Raw genomic sequence first — 23,358 nt, 5'->3', positions numbered from 1 at the left:
CCTCTAAGAAATGACACAACTGATGAATGGAGAAGAAGAAGACATAATCAAGAACTATATGAACTCTATAGATTCCCACTTCTTGTTGATGACATTAGAGCATGCAGATTAAGAAGGGTTGAATATGTGGAAAGATGGTTGAGGAGAGAATGGCTAAACAAGCATTTAAGAAGAAACCTGATGGAAAGCGACCAAGAGGTAGACAGTGGATGCATTGGCAGAACAGTATCCAAAAAGACTTAACTGAGATGGGAATCCAAGGCTGGAATGCAAGAGTTCAAGACAGAAAGGAATGGAATGGAAGAAGTTGGTACATGCAGCAAAGACCCGTAGAGATTCAGATGACTGAAGAAGATAAATTTGTTGTCATTATATGATAGGACCGAATTTAGAAGGATCATGATAGCAAATTAATCAATGCATAGGTATTGTAAGAAGAATGGTGTTCAGTTTTTTAGATTGACTGCTGTTTTTAGATGTATGGAGCGAAGTTGATGGAAAGGACTTATATGCAGATAATGGTCTGCACTTTGAATGGATTTGGAGTTAGGTGCTTGGAAAATGTAGTGTTCACTGAGTTTGGAAGTGCAAAATCTGGAAAACTATAGATATGGAAGGATGTAGACGAGCATGCAGGTCCCCTTTCAGGCTGACTTCTACAGTGTATTTAGGACAGCTAGTTAAGAAAAGGTTCAAAAAGTGTTGAAAGGATATTGATTACTATTTGTTATTCTTTTGTTATAATTTTCTAGCGCTCCTTGTCAACGTATTTGCATTAGATCATTACTAGCAACAAATACCACAGCATTTTTTCCATTGTGACCACTGGAATTAAGGAACGTAAGCTAGTTTGAGTTATGAATCTTGAGGTCTTCAAGGAAGATGACCTTACTGTTTAGGCATTTGGATTGCATCAAATGAAGCTTCAGAGATAAATAATCAGAGAGAGAGAGATCACATTCATGTCGGAAATCTGAGAGCAATAAGCTTTGCAAATGAATGCAACAAAGTGCAGCAAGAAAATTTAGATTTAGAGCAGATCATTCTAAGTTTAGTATTCTCTGATGAGATAGAAGGAATCATTCAGAGTGTGATTGGGATTATTGTGGTGGATAAGGTTCAGTAAGAAATAATAGGTCTGTTTCCTGTAAATGGTGGTGCATTTGTCTTTTGTTTCTGTTTGCACGTTGGTGAAGTGGATACCAGTGTTTTTTATATGTATGGATTTTTGTTGTTTTTATGATTTTATTTATTTTATTGTTACTGTATTTATGGCATCTTTCATGGTTGGCATTGGAAAATAGAGAAGGGACATGTAGTGTTGAGCTGAAACATTTGCAAATGTCTCCTGCAGAGTGACCCCCTCTGGTTTCTCAAGTTTCTTCCCCTCTGGTCTTAATAGTATCCCTAGGCATACTTTTATATTTATACTTCCTCTAGGTATAGTCTAGAAGAGTAAGTAGCATCAAGGTTATACACTAATTGGTTGGGAAACCTCCCGATACATTACCTTAAGGTTCAGTTATATGTGCCACTAGCTAGCAGTGAGATACAGAACTGTCTTATCTTAAATTTAGAACCTCTGCATTCAAGGATACGGTTATATCCTTAAATGGATACATACAGTGTCACTTACTTTGCATGTAAGGAGAGAGGAACAGAAACTAGATCCTTTGCTTAAGAACTAATATTGCAGTAGCTATTTCAGGCCTCCAATAAGCAAGACAGTGGTATTTCACCAATTTAAAATTTCCACGTAGAAAATTTATCAAATGATTTGTGTGAAATGATTTTCTAAATGTATACTTTCTGTTATAAAAAATACAGTAGCTTATATTATAGTTGACATAATTCAGTTTGTATGAGTTTTAGCACTTATGCCTGAAAATACTATACTTAATGTTGTATATCAATTTTTTATTTGCAGATTCATCTTATCATAGACAAAATGAGCTGTTCAAGTTCTCCAGATATATTGTCTTCAGTCTTCAAAGTTTACAACAGTTCAAGCAACCCAGCAGCTGAGAATAAAAAAATATTCTATTATAGAAATTTAATAGTTCTAGACATCTGTTTTGTTTTTTATGTATAGAAAATAGAATGTCAAAGACAATCTTTTGTTTGAAAATAATTAATATGGGAAGAGGGTGAGGAGGAAATAGGGTATCATAATCAACAGAACAAAAAATTCAACTATAAAGAAGGAAAGAAAAGAGAAAAAATATGATATGATGAATAGTTGCTATTTTTTAATATAAAATTACATACTCTTCTCTGGGAAAATGAAAAATTTCAGTTTTGTGGATTCTACAAAACTGATTCTGCATTATGATATCAGTTAAGATGAAATGGATATAAAGAATATTTTGTAATAGTCAAGATGCCTGACACCATGATGACTGGAGACTAGATTTTATATATATATATTATATATTTGCTATAGTAAGCTAAATAGAAATAAATCATATAGTATATTAGATGATATTATACAAGAGTTATTTCAAAAATTTTGTACACATTTTCCTGTTATTAAACCATTTATCATCACATCTTGACATGTACCCTTGGGGGGGGGGGGGTACAGGATACTATGTCAGTACTACATGATTAAGTTTATATTATTATTGATCTCGTATCAACAACTTTTTCTTCTAAATTGATCTCTTATTTGTCAGCACTCCAGTAATATTTTGGTCTTCTGACCAAATCAATTCACCTACAACTTGGTCCTCCTCTGGATCTTTTTCCTGCCAACTTGGCATCAAACATTTGCTTCTTTGCTAATCTTCTGATATACTGCTGCTTCTCGTCGTTTGAGTAAGTCTCATATTCCTGTCAAGGTACTTTTTTTTGTTGTTGTTGATGTTTGACAAGTTCACTTCAGTAGAAATGTCATCAATGTAGTGAAGCATTTCTTATGGAATTGGAGGATTCCATGTCAAGATTGTGTGACAGGAGGGGAAGCACCTGCCATGTATACTTTTCTGTGATCAGATACCAATAATATACAGCCTGAGTCAGGTTCTTCCTCTATTTTAAAGTCTTATTTCAAAGAACAAAAGCAAGAAACAGAAAACTAGTACACAGCATTTTTATTCAGAGCCTGGCTTATAGCTGATATGAAGGTGGAAACTATTATGTTATTCCACTGGCTATGCATGTGCAGTGTGCAGAATGTTTAAAATTATTCTCATGCTATAATATTTATATTTACAGTTGTCAACTATGTTACTTATGATATTCATAATTTACTAAATTTACTTATCTAATATATAAGTTAGATAAATAAATTAATAAATCATGAATTCAGATGCTAAATAAATAGTATGATTTTATATTAGTCTATTAAACATGCCTCTCTCTCCCCACTTTTTTCTTTTCTTTTCTTTTTTTTTTTTTTTCATGAAATGTATATAAGTTATATGTAAAAGTAGCTAAACAAAACTCATAGGAAAACTTTGACTTACAGAAGATAAAAATAGAAGATATATCAGAAAGGTGGCAAAATGTTCCGGTGGCTATTGAAAATGCTTAGAAATGGAGGAAAGAGTACTGTAAAAGTAATCAAAGATGGTGACAAGACAACCGAAGATAAGGATATTCTAGATGTCTTCAGTAATTATTGAAAGATTGTTAAATGATTTCCACTTTACAACTGATAGTTGAGAAATCAGGTGAATATAACAAGGAGATACCTAAGTTTGTAGATCTACCAGAGAAAAGCTCTTCAAAATGCTGCATTAAATAGTGTAAAGAGAACATTATACAGAACAGTGTGTGTGTATTTAAATCACTCTGTATTTAAATCAGCAGTTAGAAGTGAAGGAAATACAGGAAGATGGTGTGATGTAAATTCAGGCATAAGACAAGGGGTGCACATTATCTCTACTCATATTAATCATATGTATGGATCACATTATGAAAGAAAGTGGCATTAAACCTGATATTAGAATCAGATATATCAAAGTTAGCTCTTTGCTTTATGCAGATGATGTCATCTTCCTAAACACATCCAGTACAAGTCTGCGAGTCTCCTGGATTCTCTAACTTATTGAATAACAGCTGTAACAAATTTGGCAAGATCAGCAATAAAAAGACCAAAACTAGAAAATAGGCAGGAACTTACTTCAGCTGCATTCTGAATGGAGATCCTATAGAACAAGCAAAATATTTCAGCTAGTAGGCTCAGTTTTTAATGAAGATGGCACATTATATTTGAAAATAGAGAATATAATTAAGCAGCTGTGGTAGGAAGTCAACTGAATAAATTTATATGGAATAAAAGAGAAATTAATCAAAACACTAGCTGTATATAAGATGGCTTTCAAACCTGTTTTTAGTTAAGGATCTGAGAATTGGGTTACAAATAAAGCACTTGATCAAAGATTAGAGACCACAGATATGAGAGATCTGAGAAAGACCAGGGGAGTGAACAGATCATCAATGGCAGAATCATATTAGAAAGGATCTTGAGACTGTTAGCACTAAGGAATATGGAGCAGGGCTAATCTGAAGTGGATGGTCATTTATTATTATTATTACGTGTAATAATATTGTTATTACGCTTAAACAGAATGGGAGATTAAAAAGTAGCAATACAGGTGTTTGATGCCAAGGTGGCAGGAAAAAGTCTCAGAGGAAGACCAAGATCTATGTGGATTGATTCAGTTAGAAGTATCTTTGACTGAAATGTTAGATTATAACAATATTGGAGTGCTAACAAGACAAACTTGGAGGAAAATTATTGATAGAAGATTAATAATATCGTAAACTTAATCAGTTAATACTGTATAGTAGCCTGTATATTCCTTGAGGGTATATATCCAGAATTTGATGATGTGATGTTTTTTAACATCTTTCTGCAATATATGAGCTTTAATTTTTACATTCTGTGCAGTTTTATTTCTTGTTTACTTATTGTTCTGATTTGGATTTGTATGTTCATAGATTATATTAGATAAACAAATGGGAGCAATATTTTTGAATTTGAATAAACAAGAGAGAAGCTTTACATTCATATAACATTTTTAGACCCATCTTCCCCACCTTCTCAAGAGCATCATATAACTTATGGATAAGCCATAATAAGTAACGATAAGAGTAGAAATAATACTTATTATTATTATTATCTGACACCTCCAGGAAGTCCAAAGATTCTTCGAGGGAGAGTGTGCCAACAGCATCGAACGATTGATCCTCTTCCAACTACTGATGACGCTCAAACTTGCTTAACTTTTTTGTGTGAGCCATTAGTAGCAGAGGCTCAACCAATCGACCAACCTTTGCTATAATATGTTTTTTAACAAATAGAGCATTAATTTATATGTCGCTCTCTCTCTCTCTCTCTCTCTCAAAGTTTACCGATATTTATAGTGAAAGTGTATCAAAATCAAGGTACAATAACATGTTGTGTTTAAATTAATTTAAGAAAATTGTAGCAAATGTGATTAGTCTAGTTCAGTATTTGTTTATTTTTACAATGCCAGTCTGGAAGTTTTTTATAAGAGTATAATGAAACAAGGGAGAGAGGAGTATGTTTTTTATTTGGAGAGCAGTGGATCAGGAAAATATGCTGTGGGAGTGTGTTATGAATTTGAAGTGTATGAATGACTTTTAAGGTACATTTGGAATAGATATATTGCTGGTTGAGTGAGATCTCTCATAATGTCTGTTAATCCATCCATCTTCAAGGCCCACCTTTCCTAATTGGGTTGTGGGGGAAGCAGCTGCAAGAGGAACTTCCAATGGTCTCGATCCTCCACCACCAAGATTAGGTGTTCTGGAGGGACTCCCAGACGTGTCCACCTAAGGTTTTTGATATAATTTATCCAGCGAGTCCTTGGCCTCCCACCCTCTTGCTTGGCAAAGAGGGCCTGCTGGGGGAGCCTCTATTGTGGCATTCTGACCAGGTGCCCGTACCATCGTAACTGTGATCTCTCAACACAGAGAAGCAGAGTTGAGTATTGAGGGTCCCCCCAAATCCAAAAAGAAAGGATTAACCTGGAAATAATAAGTGTGGGATAGAAGTAAGAGTTATGATATATATATAGTTGTAATAGAGATGAGAAAGGACACATAAGGATAGGATATGACACAACACCTGATCTTTCTTGTCTCGATTTCTTTCTATGGGGACATTTGAAGAGTGTCGTGTACGAGATGCCCGTGTGGTCCACAGAGGATCTGGTGGCCCGACTGTCCGTCGCAGCCAGTGATGTGCGTGACCAGCCCAGTGTTTACAAGCAGGTACGCCAATCACTACTCCGCCGTTGTGCCGCGTGTATCAGCATTGGTGGGCAGAGACGTTTGAGCATTTGTTGTAATGATGTCCAATAAATGTCACTCTGGAAACCTGTGTCTGTCTGTCCTTCATTTCTAACTTCTCACTGCATTTGCGGCCGCATATTCTATGATGAATATTGGTGGTTTTGGTATGTACTACCATCCCCTCATGTTTGGACCATGAATTCAGGCACCCTGTATAACCTGGTTTTCAGTGTGATGTGGAAACATTGAAGAGGGTCCAGAAAAGAGTCTAAGACAATATAAGGACTCTGGAATGCTGGCTATGGAGAGAGGTTGAAGAAATGTGGATTGGAGGAAAAGAGGAGATATGATAGAGACGTTTAAGTTAGTGAGGGGATTTTATTGGGTTAATCCAGATGGGATTATAAAAAAGAGTAGAAGGCGAGAGGGGAAGAACCAGGGGGGGCTATACCGGGAAGTTGTGATGAGTACATTTTTTTTGTGGAGAATTGTCAGTGAATAGAATACATTTTTGGAATATGTTGTTTAATGCAAGGAGTGTTAATTTTTAGATTGGGTATGATAGATTTGTTGTCAGTTGAATGAACCTCCCACAATGAGTCTGCTGAGTACATGGAGGGTGTAATAATAATAATAATAATATATCATGTTGTACCTTAAACTCATTCACACCTTTCACCAGTGCATTCTCTCTCTCTTACACACACACACACTTCCCCAAGTTAAAAATCTACTTCCCACAGCTTTTCTTGCCATGTTTATGTAAATTTCAGGGATGAATGTTCTGAGGGATGATATATCTATAAATCATGACCAATTAAGGAGTATGCTGGGTTCTGTGCCATGGTATCTGTTGTTGGATTGAGCTAATCATCTCATAATATTTGAATATCAATTTATTGAGGAATTTTTTATTATTATTATTATTATCATCAGATATCCACCGAGTTAGTCTTATCTTTGAAAGCTACACGGTATTGCAATGCTCATGCATTGCAATGTTAATTTACCAACTCGTCAACCTTTCTGTATGCAAAAAAAACTGCTCCTCACTCTCCCACTCATATACTTCCAAAGATGGTCTCTTGTTTTACCCCTCTCTCTTTCTCTGCTTTGGTGGATAGAGGAAACAAGATGATTTAATTTAGACTTGTAAGCTGGGGAAGAAGGATTTATACTAAGTAATGGAGAAATCCTTCACCAGCTTACATGTCAAATCAAATCATCTTGCTTACTCTTTCTATCCACCAGTCTCTGCAAATAGAGGTAGCATTTGAATCTATGGTCTTGTCTCCATAACAAACATTCCAGAGAAACCTGACCCCACCTTAGTTAAATTTTTACTTAATTATTTTGTATCATCCCTCCTCATTCAAATTTGCATGATATCATACTTTTGAGAACGAAAGCCCTTGATAAATTACTCATTTAATACGTCAACTATATCTTTCTCAAAGTGGTGCTTGTGTGTGTGTGTGTGTGTGTGTGTGTGTGTGGCTCATTTGGTTTCAGTGAAGCCACTTTGGTTGGAAAGACTTGGATTCAAATCCTCTAAAGCAGGGCTGTCCAAAACACAACCCGTGGTGCGATTTTGTGCAGGGCCCTCCTGTGGGTTTTGATTTTCACAAGCCAAAAAAAATAAAATAACAATTTGATCCGAATGCATATTACATATTTTAATTCTATCACTAATCGATAATCTCAATGTTGGTAATTTTATTTGGTTTTTACATCGCTATATACCCACATGTTTTTCAAATATTAGATGTGTCAAAGTAGAGGTCTTACAGTGTTTTGTTCTTACCCTAATCCTCTGGGTGCTCATGGGGAACGAGAGTATGTGATTAGTGTGCAGTTAATGTTGTTCGTTTGTTCAGCTATAGGTTGTGCCACTGCTGTGCACTAAATTACTAGATATGCATTGGATGCGGCCCTCGGATAAATCTTTTTTTTTTTTTTTTAATGCAGCCCTCAGATTGCCTAAGGTTGGCCAGCCCTGCTCTAGAGTGCAAAGAACCTTTATCAGGGCTTTTCAATTAAAGGCGAGTATGAGTTTTCTGCTCTTGTATGGAGGTAGCAGGATTTTTTTCTCTTGGGAACTGGCTTTTCATCCTGAAACCAAGCAAATTAGCCAGTAAAAATTTGCCCACAAAAATGTCCAAATCTTATTTAGGTATAAGATCAACGACTTCAAAATTACAGTTTGAAGCTGAGGATACATGTCTGGATGAAGGCCTTAGTTGTTTACCATTTCCATTATTCTCCTTAGTCATTCTTTTGTCTGCTGTCCACATATTGCATAATAACTCTTCTGACTCTGTGGAGGGTATGACGATGATAATTTTTCTTTACCTAACTAGGTGCTGCTCTCATAGTGCACTTATGTTTTCCTTACTGAGCCGTCTCCCATCCTGTTCTGTATGTTCCTTCTGTAATTAATACTGCCTGCCTTAGGCTTTTATTATTATGCATGCAATCTTCTCCATGGAGTTCCAAGACTCATCATGAGAGGTCCACACTATCCTTTATTCATATGATACCTGTTCTTAAAATCATTCACCGACAGAAGCATTGACTGATATCACAACCATCTTTGCCATTCCAATCACTCACTGCTCCAAGCAAGGAATCTAATCCATCCTTAAACCTTTACAACCTTCACTCTCATCTGTACTTGTCATGTAATGAAAAACTTCTTCTACATCAGTCTTATAAAAATCCTTTAATAATTTATGTATTTCTTTCATGTCCCCCTATTTTCTTCAAACTTTGCAACCAATACACACTTTGAATTTATCCTTATTGAAATTATTCCACAACTGTCACCATATTGATCACTTACCTCTTGAGCCTTGTCATTGTCTCCTCATCTTCAAGAAATCCAGGTAACCAGAGCTGTGCACAACAAGATACAATCATATCAAAACCTTATAGAGGGACAACACCTTACTTATCCTATCAGTGTGTGCACATATGTGTGTTAACCACCTTACCGGCCATTATGGATCAAATACGCTTCGTATCCATCATATATTTCAATGTGATATCCATGGTATTACAATTTTAATATGCACTTCGCAACTTGGACATATATATACATCTTGGCCGGTAGCGTGGTTAATGTCCAAGTGATTTTTGACAATTGCTCACTTTGCAATATGTCTTCTGAATTGATGAGATTTATTCCTAACCTTCAGTTTATTTATAGCATGTAATGCAAGCTTGCAGTGTCTTTAGTCCAAAGTGCATAACCTACACTTTGCCACATTAAACAGGCAACATCATCCTTTGTCCACACTTTGGCCCCACCTCTAGATTGCATCGTTGACAAATACTGGATATTCCTCCTGAAATCATTCCAAATATCATTAATGTACAAAGTAAATTGCAGCATCTCTAGTACAGAGCTTGCACTCCACTGGTTACCAGCATTCTTTTGGATTTTGTTTCACAATGTAGAAGAGCAGTCCCTCTAATACATCTTAGTCCCTCCACTTCTGTGGCCTAGAAACTGAAGAAATACATGTAAAAAATCCTTGCATTTATTTGGTTTCCAGGGTAGTGTTTGAAAATGTCAAAATCTAATTTGTAAATGAGAATAAATGACATTTGAAAACAAAAGGATTTTGCACAAATTACATTTATTTGGTTCCCCCCCATACTGTGTGACTTGAGTCACACAGTTTACCTTTGTTGTTGATAACCATATTGTGGTTTCACTTGGATTTACAAACTTAATTTTTCACAGGGTGACCCTTAAGTCATGAAGGGGTTTAAAATATGAATAACTTTTTTGAGTATTAATTTTTCATTTTATTTTTTCCGCTGTTCTAAAGAACATTAGGGAAATTAATCATGGAAAAGTTCACAACCTCCAACAACAAACCCCAAATCATGCAATTTTATGTTGAAAATCAGCATTTGATTATTCTAATGCAAAGAACATATCGCTGCAATTTTAATATCAGAAATGCTCCCTCAGAAACAATGATTCGTCGCTCGAATGTTTCTAGCAAGAAGGTTCTGTAAATGACTTGCCACAATCTGGGAGATCCTGTTCAGCAAGAATAGAGGAAAACATTAAATATTTTCCTCTTTTTCTGGCCTTACTTCTTTCAGGATGATGATGGTAATGCAGCAACAGTCACTGGGGAGTGATATTGGGCTATAATTGAAAATTTTGTATGTCCTACTGTAGAGGACAGACTTAAGATGTGGTTTCAGCAAGATGAAGCCACTTTCCATACTGCCAGAGCCACAATGGAACTCCTAAAGCACATTTTACCACATTTTTTTTGCTACAAAAATGAGATGGCCAGTTAATTATGCAATTAACTGGCGATCTCATTCTCCAGATCTGATGACTGAATTTCTGCCTATGGGATTACCTGAAGGGAACAGGTGTATGTGAACAAGCCCCAGACAATCCAACAACATTTGTACAGAAATTAGGACACTGCAGCTAGAAACGTTAACAGCTCTCATGGAATATGCCATAGAAAGTTAACCACAACAAAAAAAATAAAAATAATAAATAAAAAAAAGTTATTAAATGTTTAAACTCCACTTTGTAACTTAAGGGCAACCCTGTATTTTACATATTACTTGTGTCTAACCCCAGTCCTGAAGATACTTTCAGGTGCAAACTTTATTTGCTCACACTTGGATAAAGGATTAAACTAAATTTATTATAGTCTAACCAAGTGAAAAATAAACTTTCAACATCTTTCTCTAAATCCAGAGTAATTTAATAAAAAGGTGGCACACCATTTGGCAACTCCTGTAGGTAGAGATGACCTTGCTAACTAATGCTTCTGCCTGGTATCTCCACTTGGGCCTGGCTCCCACTGAAGAGACCTCAATAAAGGTCGAAACTAGTCTGGGTAGTGGCCCTTCCCTTAATGCATAACATTATACATATCTGCAAGGAGATGTGTTTTTGCATTATGGGAGATACTGAGATAAAAGTGATGTTAGCCTGCTCCATCTTTGCAACGAGTTGCCTGGTGTTGTACTACCTTACCCCAGTCCTGAAGGTATTTTGAGGCACAAACTGTGTTTGCTAACACTTGGATAAAGGATTAAACTAAATTTATTATAGTCTAACCAAGTGAAAAATAAACTTTCAACATATATCAGCTTCATATCCATTCTCATTTGTTCCACATATAATAGATTTCTGTGGATTATCATGTTAAATATTTCTGCAAACTCCAGCAGTAAATATAGCTATTTTTTTATCCAATTTAATTATCACTTTATTATAAAAAACAATTAGCTGAGTAAATTACTAAGTCAGGTTTTATTATATTCATATCCCCCCATAATATGCATGTAATATGAGAAATAATGTATGAAATAGTCTTCACTGCTATCTATAAATTACACCTATTTCTAGATAGGCATTATCATTTATCCATATTTAGGAAGCGTGACATAATTCATTGTTATGCTTCACACATATAAATCTCTCAGAGACATTATAATAGATAGATTTGAGAAACGATGGGTGCTGCTGCTTCTTAAAAATGGTGAATTTTAAATGCTTTGAATTTCATATGAGGCACCCACTTGTTTTTGCAATAATAATAATAATAATAAAAAAATCTGTGAAAATTTGAAACAATTCAGAGTGTATTAGGGATTGCAGTGGTTAGTTTTTAATATTGCTCCCATTAAAATTATGTATTTTTTTATTTTAAAAGTCTACTTAGTGCCCAAAGTGAATTGTTTAAATATTTTATTTAATTTGTAATTGTAATATTTATTTTTTTGAAATGAACATCAACTTTAGTTATAGAGGAAATTACAAAATTAAACTTTAGTATTCAGACAGATTAATACAAATTTTACAGGTTCCTAATTTTAGCAGCAATGCTTTCTTGCAGTCAGGACACCTCTTCATGTAGTTATTTATAACCAACAAAAGAAATTGTGTCTGGTCTTCATCATTGGTATGCAGTTTGTATTCGTCCATCAGGCTACACCTCTTTGTACAATGTCGTTAACAACTCTCATGCATGAAATAGTCATTTTTACTGACTGGAATGACTTGTGTTCATTCCAATCAGTAAAAAGGACTTCCGGCTGATTTCCTTGTCCAGTGATAGAGGAGAACCACAGAGTGTTTGATGTCACAAAGTCTTCCAGTTGCATAGAAATGATTACAGCTGGGTCTACTATATCAAGTATAGTCCATTTCAGTTAGACTATATTCTCTAGACTTTTTCAAAACTTTGTCAGTTTTTTTGTGCTTCATCTCAAAAGTAGCTTTGTCATCAAAAATAGCAAATGTGATCCTCATCAGAGATACCCTAGTTGCTTCATTTACTTCCTTGTACAGGTAAATCTTCATCATGAAGAAATGCAGGTCATTCCTAGCAACAAACACAGCAGATGGAGCTTGGAACCAGGCTTTAACATACAGCCTAACAGATTACGCAGATATTCAAGATTCTTTCCTGCTCCTTCTTCACCTTATTCTTACTCTTTCTGAGATTCTTTCCATTCTCTAAATCATTATCGACTTTGTCCATGACATGATTTTTCAACTTTGTAGGCATTCTTGCCTTTTCTCAACTTGCCAAAAACATCCTAAGCTGTGGAACGGGCTGCCTCCCTTGCTGTTTGTGTAATTGGTTTTTAGTAATGAAAAAAAAAATGCCATGACTTTTTTCGCGGAAGGAAGTTTTGAGTGGAGTATCCTGTCTGACATCTGTCCAATGAGCCATATTTTCATTATTTTCATTGTCTTCATAGCAATGCTGCTTGCCATTTTTATAACATAAATGAAGACTTTTTAACAATGCTCTGTTATGATTGTGCAAATACTTGTAGAGCAGTGGTTCCTAATCTTTTTCCACTTGTGTACCCTTTTAAACCCATTTCTATAAATTGTACCCCTTGATTTTAAAATAGCTGTTTTTAAATACTGACATTTATTGTTCCATAACTAACGTTTTGCATTTTGTTTACTTTACTTGTTTTTCTGCCATTACTGATTATTTTTCATGTACCCCTGAATGGCCCATCATGTACTTTTTTTTAAAATTTTTTACTTATTATTTAGAACAAAATAAAAAGGTTCCACAAAAAAAACTAAACTTCAAAAATAGGGAGCACCCCATCCATGCGGTGTCTGCTGTGTTATCTCAGGTACATTCTTTTCAGTGACCATTTTTTCAGTTTTAAGGCCTTAGTGGTATGTTAATGGACTACCTGTAATTGGAATTATAATCATGTCCATAACATGTGTGGCCTATCTCACTCAGATTGCTGATAGATATTTAGTGTTATGATATTTGCTTAATTTATGCATAATTGCTCATTATGTTGCATTCTGAAATTATGAAGTAGCTACCATCTTCTCGGCTAACATATTTATATGTTAATACCTATACATTTAGTCTTTGTACAGCTTAAATGCTTTTTTTCCTTTAAAGGAATTTTTTTGACAGTTCTGTTGTAAATAAAATGGAAAAAAAAGAAGTTTCATGTAATATTTACTTATTTAGTCATTTTTTACTTATTATTGTATGCATTTTTGTTTTTATTTTGAAATAAATCCTAGTTTGCATTCTAGTCTTTATAATTCAGCATTATGGGATTCCCATAATTCCATTATATAGGTTCAGGAGGTACAGTCATTCTTACTTCCTTTCAGTATATTCTGTTGTTACCTAAGTTGGTGGAGAGAGAGAAATAATAGCACATTGTACTTTCATTTCTTCTTCCTTCTGAAGATGTTCTTAATATAGAGTTGGCAGGATTCTTTTTTTTTTTTTACTTCTGTAAACTGAAGTTTTTCCATCCTCTAAAGTTAAACTGGTAAGCACTTAAATTGATTGGCTTTAATTTCAAACTGAACCAAACCAATTTTTCCCATCTCTTCACCACTATGCGCACTTTCATTTGAACATTGGCTGCTCCTTGAAACTTATGCATTGTTTGTAATTAGGAATTTAAACTTGCAAGGAGCTTCTTGATTATTGGTCACTAGAATTACTGTCGACAACATTTTTGGATGTTGTTTATATTTGGAACAAGAAATAAAGAGTCTGTTAGCATTCGCTGCTTGTTCTCTTAACTTCAAATGAAGATGTTCCCTTAAGATCCATTCAAGGAGACAAAAACTGTTTGCATGCTCATGTAGATAGTTTTTTTAAGTTATCTTTAAAACAGTGGAGTTTATTAAGAAGTAGTATTTAGACTACAAATTTGATTGGTTTGTTTGGTTGTGTACTGATCTATAGCTCTGCAGATAATTAATTATAATGCCGTATTTACTTTACCATACTATTTTAATAAGATTTTGCTGTTTATGTATTAAATCATATTTGGATATCCAGATATAATTACTAAGTTCATTAATGTATTATTTCTATAAATCTATAATCATAAATCATACATTTATAATTATAAATCATAATCTATACAGGGGCAGAAAGTCAGCCGAAATATTACATTGGAGTCGATGTTGGAACTCAGAGCGTAAGAGCTGGCCTAGTGACAAGTAATGGAAAAATTGTAACAACTTCTTCACATATCATCCAAACATGGAACCCTGCTCCAAATTACTATGAGCAGTCATCAAACAATATTTGGAATGCTTGCTGTATTGCAGTACAGGTAAATGTGAAAATTCTTAAGTGATTTGCTACATAATCATTTGAAGTTAGGTAATAAAATTAATCATTCATATGTTATTATTTATTTTAGTTTTAGTTTTCTAACTATGAAACACTGTAATTTATCTTTGAATTTTGGCAATTCCTTACTAACTCACCAATGAAATAAGGAAAACAAAATAAAGAAAATGAAGTGATAACAGGCTGGCTCAATGTTCATTTGGCCATAGCCATCACGTATTAAGGCAACAAATCTACATGATGAACAGTGGCCTTCATCTGTCACCATCAAGTGAGAAACAATTGTTTAGGTAATCACATAGATGCCAATATAGACAATTAAATTGTGAGATTTAAATCTGTGGATTGAATTGGTCAGAAGAGATACTCGGGCACTATGCATATCCTTATGATTTGTAGCATTGTCATTCTGAAACCTTCCATCGCTCTCTGTATAAAATAGCCATAAGTGGATCAGTAAACTTGGCCATAGCCATTGTATATTAAGACAACGAATTCACATGATGAACAGTGCTGTTCATCTGTTACTATCAAGTGAGAAACAATTGTTTAGACAATCCATCTAGATATATAGATCAATATAGACAATTAAATTGTGAGATTTAAATCTGTGGATTGAATTGATCAGAAGAGATACTCAGGCACTATGCATATCCTATGGTTTGCAGCATTATCATTCTGAAACATTCCATCGCATTCTGGATAAAATAACCATAAGTGGATCAGTCAACGAGTTATTTTTGTTTGATTTATAAATATTGCAAATAAGATTTTTTTTTCTGCATGTCAGTTCCACCTTTGAAAGTAAACCTATAGGTCATTAGTACTATGGGAGTGCTATTGGAAGCTCTGCTCTGGAGACCAAACATGGAACTCTTCTGAGCTACTTCAGGCTTCCAATAAGTATTATGGTATTTGTTTCAGTCATGAAATACTGTGAGTAGGCATATTTAAAATAATTATAAATTCAACTAAGTATCATAGGCGTCTTCAGAACAAGAACACATAATGGCAGTTGAACATTAACAGACAATTCTAAAAAGTGCCACCTAAGTGGCTAATGTAAGATAACTAAAAAGGTCATTAAATTTCCTAACTTATTAAACAAAAAACTATATATATTTATTCAAAATAAAGTTAGTACTTTTTAAATCAGCTAATCTTTCCTATCTCCCACAAAGAAGAAAGATGTATACCATAAGATCTGTTTAAGTTATGAGAGTGAAGTCAAGTTTCACATGTTTCTTTATAAAGCCAATCCATGAAGAACTCTTGTCTTGTTCCAATGAACTCTATTTGTAATTTTGATAGCATGCTCTGCAAGTTGAGACTGATCAGGCTCAAGGTATTGAAAATAAGATGTTTTCTTCTAGCTGAATAAAAGCAGATCTTATTCCTTGTGTGCAAGGCATTACTGAATGCATAGCGAAAGTTTTAAAATTGTTGAATATTTTTGTTGCCTTTCGCCCATCAGAAAAATCCCCACCTTTTTTTGCTTCTTCTAAGGACAAGCTTCCACATCTCAATTATCCAGGCACAGTGGCATGCCCAGGGAGGGGGAAAAGGGGCCCTCTCCTTTGCCCCCTCCCTGTTAAAAAAACATTAGAAAATTTTCCAAAATACTGTTCCTAATTAAAATTCATTTTTTATTTATGTTGTGTCATGTATTCTATTTCTATACTACTTATGAATTAAGGGTCACATAAGGTGAGAGAACCCTATACCAGTGTTTCTCAACCTATGGTCTGCAGATCACCTGTGGTCCACGACAATGGGACAGGTGGTCCACAGGCTTAAATTAACCAAATAAATCTATATATTTTAATTATCCAAACAAAACAAATTAAAATTGAATAAGTAAGTAAAAATTATTGAAATAAAATGAATACTTAAAAAAAAAAATAGCAGCAGAATGTTCATTCCATGAACATCCTGCCACTATTTTAATTTGTAGCAGCAGAATGATGAATAATAAAACAGGGGTGAAGTGAACAACAATATGGTTTTATTGCTTCCACCTTCCTTTGCTGTTTTGTCAGATTTGAAGTAAACATTTGTTATCCACATGACCACATTTCAACCAATTGCTTGTCGTTTATTGATTTTTATTGTTGAAGGTTTTCCTCCTCAACCAAGGCTCAACATATCTTCAGAAGTGCTAAGTAATACTTGGACAAAATCTGTTGTGAGTTAACCCCAGTATTTATATATATTTTGGAAATCACGCCAGAAAGATAAAAGCAAGCTGACAATTGAGTTGAAATGCTAACTCTCTTCAACCAAATTCCAATAATATGTGAAACTGCCATAACAGCATTCACTATAATATATATATATATCTTAATTTTAACACCTTACGAATTTTAACACTTTCGGTTGAATTTTATTGCTGTCAAGGGAACTCACACAATCTAATTAATAACAATAGTTTTTAGTTAGATACTGTATTTGCCGGTGCAATACATGGTTTTGCTTGAGTCTATACAGCATAGTTTCTGTATGAGGGGACATGTGATTCATTAATTAGTTTCGTTTTGATCCCAGTTGTCTCTAATTGCACTATTTGTTGAGAAATATATTACACAGAGTGCATATACCTTGTTCACTGATATAATAAAAGTACTTGTTTTTCTTGGGGAGCGCGTGTTGTTTACCACGGGAGCAAGTTACTATCGCCCCACTCTGAACATGTTTCAGCTTTTTTTCATTTGTGAGGTATATGTGAAACTTTTTAATTTCTTTTTTCGAAAAGTAAAATCAGGGATGCTAGTTATATTCGAGTAAGTACGGTATTTCAGTTATGGATAAGTATAAAATTTCCTTCTTTAACGGAAAAATAGCTCGGATGACAGTGATAATACAAAACAAGTTTGTAATGACAGTTTGTGTGTAGTTTCTGAAGAGAAAAAGTCTGTAATGAATCCAAAGAAACACAGAATTCCCATCAGTTGCAATGCAAAAATATTAATACGCTGAACGAAAGGAAAGATTTGCTGGACACTTGACCAGTGGATCGCATTCAAAAGGTAAATACAATTGGTTATTTTGTAAGAACATTTTTCTGTTTTGTGACTTTTCTCCCTTTATGGTAATTATGCCTACATTATTGTGTTATTATTCAACAGTTTTTTACAGTTTTGAATGTGTATATAAAGTCGATATCAACAGTAGCCTGATTACAAATGCTTGATAAAAGGGACGGGGAGGTTTAGAGCTTCTCTGGATAGTATTCAAAAGGTAAATACAATTGGTTATTTTGTATTGGGCCCTGAAACTTATTAGTTTAGAATTTAACCACTGGAAAAGGGTTTGTATCCACCACAATACTCTTAAACAGAATTCGGAAACATATTTTCCGAATAACTTTTATAAGAAATTTCTGTGGATTCATGATCTATTTCAGGCTTGCAGTCACGAGAATGACCTTTTGTTATCGAAAAAAGAGCAGCTAATTGAGCTTTCAAGTGACAGTGGGCTTAAAATGCAATTCCATGATCGTGGTTTGGCTCGATTCTGGATCTCGCCTTCAGTGAGAAGTGAATTTCTCGAATTATCTGCAGAAACATCGAAAATCGTCATGAAGTTTTCTACAACCTATCTTTGCGAGAAAGGATTTTCATCGCTCCTTCAAATAAAAACAAAATACAGAATTTGTCTTAGCGTGTGTGTGTGCCAATCTTCGACTGAAGTTGACCAATATTGAGCCAGATATCCAGCAACTCTGCAAGGCCGAGAAGCTCATCCATCTCATTAAAAGTAAATAGTAACATAATTATATCATATTATTTATTTGTTTAATAAAAATTAAAACTTTGTTTTAATTTTTATCCGAAAAATTTAATTTTTTATCTATATATCTGGCCTGGTTGGCCAGATATATAGTTAAAAGAAGTGGTTAGCGTATCCACTCTCCAGCCAAAAGGCTGCGGGTTCAAATCCCGTTGTGGGCATAGATGTTTGTGATTGTCTGTGAAAATACTAGTGGTAGTGGTCAGCGGTAAATAGCATTGGTGTGGTTGATGATGATTGTAGTTGTGGTTGGTGGAGACGGAGAGTTGTAGAGTAGGTGCCCTTCCTCGATGTGTCTTTGGACTACCTGGAGGTGTTTTGTAATAATAATAACATCCACAAGCTTTAGATGTTCATTGTGCATCACATAGTTTGAATTTGGCACTTGGAAATGCTGTATCTGTGACAAATAATAAATTGCATTGGTATAATTGAAAAGGTACACAATTTCTTCAATACCCCTAAGAGACAGGACAGCCTTGTTGTTTATAATATTATCTTTTAAGATTTATAATATCTTTATTTAGCTTGCAAAAAATATTTGCATACACCTTACCATTATCTAAAATAATGCAAAATTCTGACAGTGACCTCTTAATTGCCCTAAATTTTGTTGATGATGTTGTGGCTCAATTAAATACCGTTCTTGAAACACCAGATTCTTCATTTAAAGATATTTACGATGAAGCATGTATAAAAGCCAATAATTTTAATATTGACATTAAAAAGCCAAGGACTACATCAAAACGAACATGAAGGTCCAATGTTCCAGCCGATTCTGTAGAAGAGTATTTCAGGAGAACTATTTCATTCCATTTATTGACTCAACTTTATGAACATTTCACTCGGCACCACAACATTTTGAAATATATTTTTTCTCTTCCACCAAATGGAAAAGATGCTCCAATAGCAAGTGCAATGGAAGATTTTTGTCAGTTGTGTGAATTTTATGCCGGTGATTTGCTTTATACAAATCAAGCAATTTTGAATGCCGAATTCAAGTTGTGGTATAAGAAATTTGAAAAACAATTTGCATTTACGCCTTTTAAAAATCTATTTAAGATCTACCATGACACAATCAAGATTGAATGGACTGGCTTTGCTACACACACACACACACACAGACAGAAATTAATGTAACCACCACTGAAATAATTCAAGAGCTTTGTAAAAAGAAAAGAAAACTGAATTTTATTCTTTAAATAAATTTTTATAATCACCTAATGAATTTTATTGAATGAATAAAATTTAACGAATTTTAGTTGAACGGATAAAAATATTTTTAATGTAAATTCATTGCATTAAAATATTTTTATCCGTTCAACTTGCCCCCCCCCCCCCCCCAAGATTAAATCCTGGGTGCGCCACTGTCCAGGCATCTACCAGATTCTTTGCTCTTGTGGGTTATCTTATTTTGAACAAACAGGAAGATCTGCTTTTAATTCAGCACAGACTGAATGTGAAGCTATGTTCTTGTTGCAAACCATCTGTAGTAAGCTTTGTTATTCTTTCTGTTGAACCAAGGGATGAATAATTTGGGTAGAATGAAGAACAAAGACCTTCATGCTGATATGGATAATTTCTGTGACTCCCTCAGTGCAGGCATTTGGGTCAGAAGAAGATGCAATAGTCAGACAATGGAAAAAAATGAAGAGATCAAGAGTAGAAGTTCCAGAGTTATTCCACTTGATAACTTTGTAGTGCCAAAAGACATATGGTTTGGAGTGATTGAATGGAGAGCATTCTCTGTGAGGGGAGACTTGCCTAAGATTGTGATGTGAGTTTCCAAGAAGGGTGGTGACCTCTGTGTGGTGTATTTGAATGGAGAACTGGTAAAAATAGATCAAGGTGTTGGACATGTAGTTATCAAAAATTGAGGAGGGTAGGTAGAGGTATGATTTGTATTAGATCATTGCTTATAGCAAAAAAAATTTCTGCACCTATCTCTCTTAGTCAGTGATGTTGAAAAAGTGGATAATTTGGAGTTGTGAATGTTAAGGTCACCAAGGAAGATAATTTCACTATTTGGACAGTCAGACTGCTGAAGGTAGAGCTTCATGGATAGAAAGGTGAAGAGGTCAGAGTTTGGAGACCAATAAACATGGCAGATGAATTTTACTGAATGGGAATTCTAAATTAGGGATTCTCTGTCAAGCAGTGTTGTATCTCACAAAAGTACAGGTTCTCCCTTTGTCAGTGAAAGGAATCACAAAGTGTGTAATTTGGACATTGAAAGTTTTCAGACTGAGTTGATGTAGCTGCAATTTGAGTTTCTTTCAAGAGTAGGTCTGTTCTGGTACATCGGTGTTGATGCCACAAATGCTGATAAACTGGATGTGAAAGTGAGTTTTTTGTAGCAATTCTTGGTATATTTTGTGTGTCATACTTGGCTTGGCTTTTTTGGGGGGATTAGTTTTTGAGAGAGATTTATTCCAGTCACTGTGAGTGATTGTATGTTTCTAGTTCAGGATTAGATGAGAGGACTAGAGTGGGACATGCATCGTTAGAGAGTATCTTTTCTCACATGCAGTGAGAAAAGATGCTTTCAGAAATGATATCGATGCAGAGAGAGCATCCATTCTCCTTGTGCCATAATGTGGCCTTGACACTGCTTTCCACATACTATTACTCAAGATTCCCTTTCCAGGCATGACTTGAAAGAATATGTGGCAGCAGGATTGACAGCTGACCAGAAAGCTTCTTGACTACTCATCACTGACATGTTTGGGCCCATGTACCATCTGGCAGAGCTGGCCTGCAGCATCACTGTTTTTACTGATATGTTCTTGAAATGGATGAGATTTTGGGACTCTAAGTATGTTTGGCATGTCCTCCCCTTCAATAACTATGTGGAGAAGTAGAGAGAAGAGAAACCATAACCCCTGCCGTAGAGGCCAAACATGGCATTTGCCACTTCAGGCCTCAAATAAGCCAGGCAGTGGTGGTGATGGTGTTTAATAAACAATGGTAATTTACTACCTGGTTGGTTTGATTGTTATTTCCTCCTACTAGGAATATATCCTTTTGTAGTAGGAATGTTTGCTGAGTTCCCTTTTTTATGGAAATAGATCATGCCATGGGAAGAAGATGAGTTTGACTTAACAGGGGAGAGGCTGTATGTTGTACATCGCCTGCCTGTTAGTGGGCCAGTAATGGGCAGGTGGCATGCTAAAACAGTGAAGATACAGTTTGGTATCAACTGAAAAGTCACGGCACAGAGATTTTTATTGTGATTCCAGTAATCAATAAAATTAAACTGCATAAATTATTTTAAGTTAAAGAAATAGAAAATCATACAAAACACTGTATGCAACATATATCAATAAGTCGAAATCACTATTCTTGCTTAGTTTTTGTTGATCAGGTTGATTGATCACTTTAATTCACAAGACCACAAGTGAATATCTTCATGGGTTTTACTAAATATTTCCTTGGAAATTCTTTACTCTAACAAACTCCAGATGAATTGCCTTCATTTTAGACCTATCTTTATATTGTAACATTTCATAATGAAGTGCTACTGTATCTTTTGTTGGGTTTAAAAAAAAAATAACATGCTGTAATTTATATCTTTTTCATGAGATTTAAATTTTCTTTTAAGAAATTGATATATGGAAAGAGGTTAAGATGTTTTCCTGCCTGAGCTATCACATGATGATATAGTCTAAGAATTTTTCCATCAGATTAATGCATTAAGATGATGTTTCACTTAAAATAAGTTGTTTCATTCCTTTGAAGAGCATCTTAAAAGTGTTCCATTCTTTCCTTTTTTTTAATAAAACTAACTTAAAGTTTATAATAACTTATGCATGACATTATAGTTTAATAATATTCTGAAAATACCTATTTTCAGAATGTGACTAAAGGTATTAACCCTCACTTGATACAAGGCATTGGATTTGATGCAACATGCTCTTTAGTGGTGTTGAAGCATGATTTCTTGCCATTAACTATTAATAGAGATAGTAAGTAAAACAGAACTTTGAATATTGCTTTGTAATTCAGGTAAACATGTATATAAAATTAAATTTTATCTTAATTTCAAGATAATTGAGATCAAATGCCATACCCCTGATATGTACTACATGATAAAACTTACATTATTACTAGCTTCTTATCAACAGCTTTCTTCTAAATTATTTGTTATTTTTTGGATTTTTCAATTCTCATATTGTCAAATCATAGTTCAATCTTCTAAGGCATTTCTACAGGTTTAGTTAACTTGTCCTATCCTGTTCTGTTTAGGTGACCATATTACCTTAGATTTGCTTTGCTACCACATCCTTTAATGTTAACATGTTGATTGGATTTTAATGGTGTAGATGTGAACACAGATTGATAAGAAAATAACTATTTATTGACTTAATTGCTAATATTTCGCTGGTATTCTATCCAGCATCTTCAAAGTACACAAACAAAATTTGTTACAGTAGTGCGACAACCACAATCCGGTGTAACAGTGGGACTAGTATGAGCAATTGTAGCGTGCAACACAAAGCCTAAAGTCCTAATTAAGCACCATCTAAGTTGGAAAAAAAATAAAATAAAATAAAAACGAGAGAGAAAGCAGGTATTAATTTGGTCTTAGGATGATTGTCTCCCAAATCTTTAGTTGTTATATGCAGCCATACTTGTTGAGGTTTGGAGTATGTTT

At 34.5% G+C, this 23,358-nt stretch overlaps 1 protein-coding gene across 1 annotated transcript in view; it reads left to right on the top strand.

Annotated features, from left to right (window-relative positions):
• The window catches only part of LOC150098518 (FGGY carbohydrate kinase domain-containing protein), a 204,169-nt gene that overhangs the window by 13,246 nt on the left and 167,565 nt on the right, over positions 1-23,358 (top strand). The window contains exons 2-3 of the mRNA XM_090405821.1: positions 14,705-14,895; positions 22,558-22,669. Of these exons, the coding sequence (XP_090261947.1) occupies positions 14,705-14,895; positions 22,558-22,669 (303 nt within the window). The remainder of the gene's footprint in view (positions 1-14,704; positions 14,896-22,557; positions 22,670-23,358) is intronic.

This window comes from Typopeltis vanoorti, chromosome 15 (assembly GCF_054136105.1).
Source record: "Typopeltis vanoorti isolate ZY-2024b chromosome 15, IOZ_Tvanoo_1.0, whole genome shotgun sequence".
In the NCBI taxonomy this organism is placed as follows: Eukaryota; Metazoa; Arthropoda; class Arachnida; order Uropygi; family Thelyphonidae; genus Typopeltis; species Typopeltis vanoorti.
This window is presented reverse-complemented; position numbering and strand designations above follow the sequence as displayed.